Source organism: Myzus persicae, unplaced genomic scaffold, assembly GCF_001856785.1.
Source record: "Myzus persicae strain clone G006 unplaced genomic scaffold, MPER_G0061.0, whole genome shotgun sequence".
NCBI lineage: Eukaryota > Metazoa > Arthropoda > Insecta > Hemiptera > Aphididae > Myzus > Myzus persicae.
In genome coordinates this window covers 144718-152653 of record NW_019104039.1, presented here as the reverse complement: position 1 = coordinate 152653, position 7936 = coordinate 144718, and the positions used below count along the sequence as shown (strand labels likewise).

General features: G+C 30.2%; 1 protein-coding gene across 2 annotated transcripts; it reads left to right on the top strand.

Annotated features, from left to right (window-relative positions):
* Positions 1–2833: 2833 nt before the first annotated feature.
* On the top strand, positions 2834–7936 carry LOC111037903 (REST corepressor 2-like). Of its 2 annotated transcripts, none has more exons than XM_022320748.1 (7): positions 2834–3408; positions 4417–4476; positions 4568–4639; positions 4699–4910; positions 4974–5147; positions 7402–7575; positions 7654–7936. In XM_022320748.1, exons 1-6 carry the CDS (start codon positions 3318–3320, stop codon positions 7405–7407), a joined length of 615 nt encoding a protein of 204 aa, XP_022176440.1. In that variant the 5' UTR covers positions 2834–3317; the 3' UTR covers positions 7408–7575; positions 7654–7936. The 2 variants fall into 2 exon arrangements, with proteins under 2 accessions (XP_022176440.1, XP_022176439.1); XM_022320747.1 differs by having other exon boundaries at positions 7402–7583.

Below are 7936 nucleotides of genomic sequence, written 5' to 3'. Positions count from 1 at the left end.
TATTATTTATTTTTAATAATTTATTTATTTTTTTAAATTAATTTTTTTATACGTCTTAGATTTTCTCTTGTAAGACCGTTTGGGTTTCTGTTGAGGAGCTGAGAAATGGGACTCTTGAGCGTTGTCAATACCAGGCAAAGATACCCAAGTACGATCTTTTATTTTTCGTCGTCGAGACTTTTTAGATGGAATGTCTGTTAAGTCTGGCCTATACAAAGTTCTTAGACGGTTATATTCAACAATGGCACTATTCTTGGCTTTCACCTGACAGGGATTAAAATTAATTAAGTGAACTCCCTGGAGGCTCGTCACCCTGGAGAGGACCACGTACGCTTGACCACACGAGAAAGTTGAGTTGCCAACATCTAACAAAGCATTTGGTAAACTTAATCCCTGACTCTTGTGGATGGTAATAGCATAAGCTAAACAAATTGGGAATTGATTTGAATAAAATAAATGTGCGAAAACCTGATTATGTTTTATAAATATATATATAATTCAACTACAAACAATTTCTTATTACCATATTGTAACTCTGTTTGAAAGTAAACGTTTATGCGTGCTAAGCGCGCCACTTCATACGTTTAGAAATACACACTCTGGAGAGGCATTCATTTTGAAAAAAATTCAATTTTTAGATTTTTCTCTTTAGTTACACTATAAAATCTACCTTTGTGTCAAATTTCACGTTTCTACCTATACGGGAAGTGTCTTATAATTTTGATGATCAGTCAGTGAGTGAGTGAGTCAGTCAGTAACAATATTGCAAATTTTGAAATCCTGCCATTTTGAAATGGCATAATATTAAGGGCTCATTTTCTTACAGCGTCCTAAGCTACTAGAGGTTAATCTGTGTTTTAAATTTCAAAAGTTTATCTTAAGAAGAAACAGAGATATATGGGTTAGAAAAAAAGGGCGAATTGGTTCGTGTAAAGATACACTGGCATTGCTGTAACTTGGCCTGGCGCACTGCCGTGCGCTCAGATCTGTGTGGCGTCCCCTTAAGGCATATGTCAATAAACTTATAAAGTTTATAAGTCTACGGCTTAAGGCTACAGTAAATCAGTAAATTACACACTGTCTGAGGCCTGGTACTTACTACCGAGAACTAAGAAGCACCTATGAGGGTCATAAGCAGTAATATCTATTCATAGAATTTGTCCCACCCTGCTTTGTCAATGTTAAGGATTTGTTTTTTTATTAAACTACAAATTCAAAGTACAATTTTGAAGTTACTTTATTGAATAGGTACATTGGTTTATTAAACTCCAACATTTTATTTTTTTCAATTTTTTGAGAATGTTTTATTGTTTTAAGTGCTTGTGCTCGTCGTACTTAATGTTTGTCGACCAAAATTTGATCGCTTTTTTTTTGACATATTTATTGAACTTCAGGTAGGTGTATACAAAAACCAAACAAAATGAACAACCGTTGTCAAGTGATTACCTACCAAAAAGCAGCATTAATTTTTTTAAATTTACATAGATATTTTAATTATATTATGTAACCATTGCTAATCTGTAACCAACGGGAACCGAAAAGAGCAGGTATAAGTTTATATCACTTCGTTGTATAGTAGGTTACAAGTGGGTCATTGAAATGGAAGGTATTAAATATGAATTCAATAATATTATAATATCATTGTACATAAAAAACGATTCTAAGCAAAGACGGTCTGTCAGCCTACAATATTAGTTAGTAATTGAATACCTATATCACAATGTGATGATTTTATTGTGATTAAAGTAATTTATTTTACTATTAAGCATTAGAACTACAGCAGGTTAAATTCATTTTTACCAAAAGATTGCATTTGAAAAGTCATTGTGTGTATAAAATATAATAGTATAGGTACTGGGTACTCTACAAGTTTCAAGTCGGTACAAACGAATAATATTTTTAAACTAAAACAAAATAACTTAAATCAATCATTATTGGTTATTTAATAATATGTAATTTCATACAATGCGCTACTTTTTCGCTACGTTTTTTAAAATGTTCTAATTTAAAATTGGTGGTATAAAGTTTGAACTGGTATGACATTTTTCCTCATTTCAGGCAATATTTGACGATCGGTGACCGGCGTCGTACCACTCGTACCTACCTAGATCACGGGTGTAAATAGACAGATACGCTGTGTCACTGCTACATTACTATACACAGTCGTGTATGTGATTTAGTAAATGCGACTTACTTGTTGGTATGTTGTATTTTACGATAATACAGTTTTTAAGTGAGTTATGAACGTTTTTAATTAACGCTGTTTTATGTGCTCAAAATGTACGCAAACCTAACTAACCTGACGCAAAGCTATCATAAAAAATCACCATACGAAGACAGATAATTTTCTTACCTTCAAGTTTCATAATATGTCGATTCACTCGAATGTTTAAATTGCAGGAGCTAAACGTGATCTGCTGAGCTTCAATTTCCTATGTTATGCACTTGTAAGACCGATATAACACACGAGTTATGAATATTTTAATATTTTAATATTTTAAGTTGTACCAAACAATTAACAATTTTTAAATACTCATAAGAGTCATAACTCTCTTTAAAATTAAAATATAATAACAATAAGCCTATGAGAAACCCTCCGTAATAACTAATAATCTTACCTTTAATTTTAATAATTGGTCAATTCACTCTAATTTTTAAGCTAACTGAGCTAAACGTGATCTGCTGTACCTACGTAAAATTTAATGTGTCACGCTCTGGTAAGACGGAGACAACACATGCGGGTGTAGCGTCCTCTTAATACTTAATAGTTAATATATAGGTACACTAGGTAATAGTTGCTCGTTTTCATCCGTTACGTCAAAATTTCAATTTAAAATTTTTAATTAATTACTCCCAAATCTCGCGTATCTAATTATTACAGCCCATGGCAGCAAAGCAAACACTGTATTAATTGATAGTCCTTTCATAAAACAAAACCTAGGTTGGTTCAAGTGGTTAATACTGAGCAAATCCGTCCGCCAACCGTATTTTAATGACGTTGATAATAAACAATAACATACAATATAATAATAGTATACTGGAATAGGCATGATAAAGACGTAAAGTTTACTTTACCGTAATACGAAATACCGTGGAAGTTGGTAGGTTACTTGACTGTCACTACTGTCGACGCATTACACATGCGATTTGGTCATTTTCGCATTTCACCTCACTATTATATCTGAATTCTCGATCACGATTTTCGACGTTCATTACTTGCGTATGGTTTTTCCCATGTTTTGTTTATTGTACAGCTTGAATCTCCAACTTATAGTGTCCACTCAGCATAATATACTTTAGTATTATTCAAAGGAAGTATGGCTACTAACAGTTTACAAATATTGAAAAAGGGAAAGCGACCAGCACCGTCAGAAACTTCTGAAGACGAAGACGAAATTTATAATGATGGTAAGAATTGTGTACCTATTTGTGTAATATCCGCTGTACCACACTTTACGCAAGTTGTGTATGTAATCTAATGAAGTCAATGTAACAATATATCATTAGCCAAGAGATCAAGTCAAAGTCAAATTTGTAGTTTGTAGTTGAGGAGGTAGGTAATTAGAATATAGATTAATTGACATCCACAATTTACCATCCGTCAGTTTTTAGGTCTGTTGTCACCTACAGTATGCGGGTAGTTCTCACCCATTATTAATTGTTTTGCAACATGTTGCTCTTTGTTAAACTATTTTCTTAAATTCCAGTTATATTAACTTATGAAAAATCTTTTATTTCATTTTCAAGTTTTAAATGCTAAAATTAAAAATGTTCTTGGTACATTTTTATATTAAAAGTATCGGCGAATTTTTTTTTCTCGCTGACCCATGAGCAACAGCACATTTTAAGTTCACAATAATGATAATAATCATTTTAATTTCTAAAATTATAGTGAAATTCCAATTATAAAAATTAAATGTAAGATTATCATTATTAGTATTATCTAGGGAATTTCATGTTTTTTTAAAATGTTATTTTGATTTTAGAGGGATTTATGAGTGTCTTATGTTTTACAAACAATTTACAGTTATTTAAATACTTATAACTCCTTTAGGTAAAAGTCTAAGAAAAAAAATGCTCCGACATCCTCTTAAGAAGGATTTAACAGTTGATAATATGTTTACATTATATTCAACAAACAACTTCTTCCATATATTTATATGAAAAATCATTATTAATTGTAGAATATAAAATGTCTACCTACATTTTTATTTTTTTAATGTTAAACATTGATCACAAGTATGTTTTAATATATTGTGTAATCTGTTGCTTGCCAACTGAAGTGGTTTTTTTATTCTAAGAATGTCATCGAGATGTGAAATTTTCAAGTCCTCTACTTCACAGATTTAATCTATAGTATTTTTTTTCATACTTGTAAAAAATATCTAAGTATTATAATTAATTTTTTATTGGCAGTTCAAATCAGAGTGGGGTCTAATTACCAGGCTGACATCCCAGAGCTATTGTCACAGCCAGGTATGTCCTGTCATGAAGATTGTTATTTTTATATTAACTGTATCAACTTTATTGTTATAATTATTTAATGTCATGATTTTATTACTTACAGAAAACAAGCATAAGCAGCGCCCAAAATCACTATTAGTTTGGCTTCCACCCAAAAATATTTCAGAAGTTGAATGTACTACAACTCATTTATTTTTATTTTAACAAACTATTTTTATAATTTATTTTTTACAGTAAATGATTACATATTGTTTTCAAAAAATAAATATGGTTATGGCACTGAACAGTGTTTAGGCTTGCTGTGCTGGAATAAACATAACTTGGAAAAGTCTATTCATGATCTACCAATGTATTCACCCTATTCAAACTGGTCCATTCATGATAAGGCTAATTTTGAATCTGCCTTTAATAAGATCGGGAAGAATTTTGTACAAATTGCAAAAATGGTAATTGATGTACAAATAAATTTAACTATTTAAAACTCACATGTTACTAAATTGTTTTTTTAGCTTCCTGACAAGTCATTAAAATCAATAATCTGTTATTATTATTTGTGGAAAAAAAAGAAAACTGGGCGGTACAGTGTTAAACCATCAAATAAATTGGAACATTTTAATGCAAACAAGATTCAAATTGGGAGTGGTGAGAAACCTAGTTCATCAAAATCTAAGCCTGTTAACATGGTAAAAATAAGATACTATCTAATTCATTAGTTGCATATTAAAAGTTGTATTAGTTTTATGTTTGTAAGCTGTTTCCATTGACTCTGTCACTAGCTCACGTAAACAGGAAAATGTTATTATGATTTTGAAACATTTCTTGTCTTTTTATTTTTCCTACTTAGTTGATATAGACTTGTAGTTGTGAAAGAAACCTTTCTTTGATTTACCTAACAATTATTACTTTTCCCCTCATAAGGTTCTCCTAAAGCTAGCTGCTCTTGAAAACATATCATCTCTAGGTCCTGATGGAATACATAATTCTTTTCAGGATAAGACATATTATCTATTCTTTATGGTTTATTTTTCAAAAATCTCTTGATGAAAATATTTTCTCTGATTTATAGAAATGTTGATCCATCATACTTATTTTAAGATAGATGCCCATCTCTAGTGACTCACTATAAACCTATCTCTATTCTTAGTTTCACAAAAAAAAATTTTAATCTCTCTTCTTAGATGCTATTGAACCTTTAATTAATCTCACTTTAGCAAACAACAGCATGGTTTTTGTCCTGGCCATTCAACTACAATATGTAACTTTGATTTTTGTAACTACATACTTCATGCATTTAGAGAAGGAATCAAGTAGATGTCATATATTCATCTATATGTACTTTGCTAAGGTATTTGACTCAGTTAACCATAAGGTCTTAATTATAATATTGAGAACGCCTGGTTTTGGTAATCCTCTTCTTACTTGGTTCAATTCATTTTTAGTTAATCGCTTACCATGTGTAAAATTATTTAATTCCTAATCTGAAGTATTTTACTCTGCACCTGGCATCCCCCCTGACATCTGTCCTCCTTACTATTTTTGCTGTCTGTTAATAGTGCTTGTTTATCACTTAAGCATTGTCAGTTGTTATGCTCTACTGATATTATTTCTGAAAGTTAACTCAGTCACTGATTCTTCAAAATTACTTCAATTAATATATTCACCTGTGGTTGCTTTCCTACATCATTTTTTTACTCTATTAATGGTGTCAACACGGAGCCATATTTAGGGAAGAAACATAGTGTTATTGCCTCGGGCTGCTAATTATGAGAGGATGCTTCAAATATCAAGTTTTTAAATTATATAAAAATTGTATTCAATTTAATGAAGCTTAATTTTTGTTGTCCCAGGGTACCAAATACCCAAATACAGCCCTATGTTAAAGTGCTTCATAATGACACAAATGTTTGTGATCTTGCAACTTTATTTTAATTTCATCTCTTTTTCTTTCCTCGAGCTCGCATTGACAATATTACTTGGCATTTAAAGTTTTATTAAAAGAAAAGTTGAGGAATTCAAACGTTCCAACTCATTTAAACTAATTTTTTGTTTGCTTGTCAGACCTATTGTTGAATATGGCTCTGTTGTTTGGGATCCGCAGACTGCTGACACTTGCAATCAACTCGAGCGTGCCAAACCCAGATTTCTAAGTTTCATAAAATATACTAATAATATTAACTGCATACCTCATGAGTAGTTCTCCACCCTAATTGACTGCCTTTGTCATCATAATATATATTTTCTTCTAGAACTCCTTTCCAGATCTGTTGACTTTCCTTCCCTACTTGCACTTTTAAATTTAAAGGTTCCAAATCAAAATTCCCCTCAATTATTCTTGTTTTGTTATTCTCACTCCTCAACTAATTACTTGAAAAACAAGTCTGTACGACTGTACGATGAGAATAATCTTTCATTTTTAGATAAAGATTTATTTTGCACTATATATAATTACATACTCACATTTTACTGTTTCCCTTATAAGGGAGTAATCCCTAGAAAGAGGAAGTATGTTGTTATAACTGCAGGAAACACAATTTTTTTAAGATATTTAAGATTTGATTTAAACTTTACTTTTATAGAATAGATACATTTTATTATAAATTAAAAAGGGAACAAAAATTAGTAATTACAGAGCATCCTCATAGTTAATGTTAATTATTTTATTGATATAAAATAACCTATTTTCATCTAAGTATAAGTACATTTTTTTTTTGCAAAAACCTTAAGATGTAAGTCCAAGATCACTTTGCTTATTTTGTAGAGTTCCTAATATCAAACCCAAAAAGGATCTATGTGTAAAAAATGTTCACAGTTGGGGTATGAAACGAAATATGAATATTTAAAAATTAATATTGTTGGTTATTAGTTATTACATTAAAATTATGATTGATATTTTTAAATTATACAATAATAATTTAATTTGTCTTATGTAATCTCTAGAACTAATGAAAGTATTAGACCAATACTATGTCCACCATGTTCAATCAGTTTCCATTTAAATTTTATTTATGATAAGCCTTCACTACCACAAGACTAATATGTTAAATCATGATAATCTTCAATCTATTGCATCTGGATAAAATAGCCAAGGAGAGACTATTTTATCAATAATAGGTGATGAGGTTGTATCATTAACATTATTAATTAAAGCTATGTGAAATGTAACCTTTTTATTGTTATTTTTAATGACAGGTTTATTTCCACAACCAAACTATTTTACATGTGTATAAGAAGATTAAACTACGTATACATAGAAACAGTGAACCCACTACAAGTGACATTTTTCCATTGTGGAGTTTTACATGATATACAAGATACAATCAAGGGGACATTTAACATTTTTTAACATTTGTTTAATAACTAGTTTCATTAAGAACTCACATGGAAATACATAAAATGTTACTATGGTTTAATGTTTTATTGTATTTAAAATTGATTATTTTTTAATTTGTATTCAACTCTTAACTGTTTTATA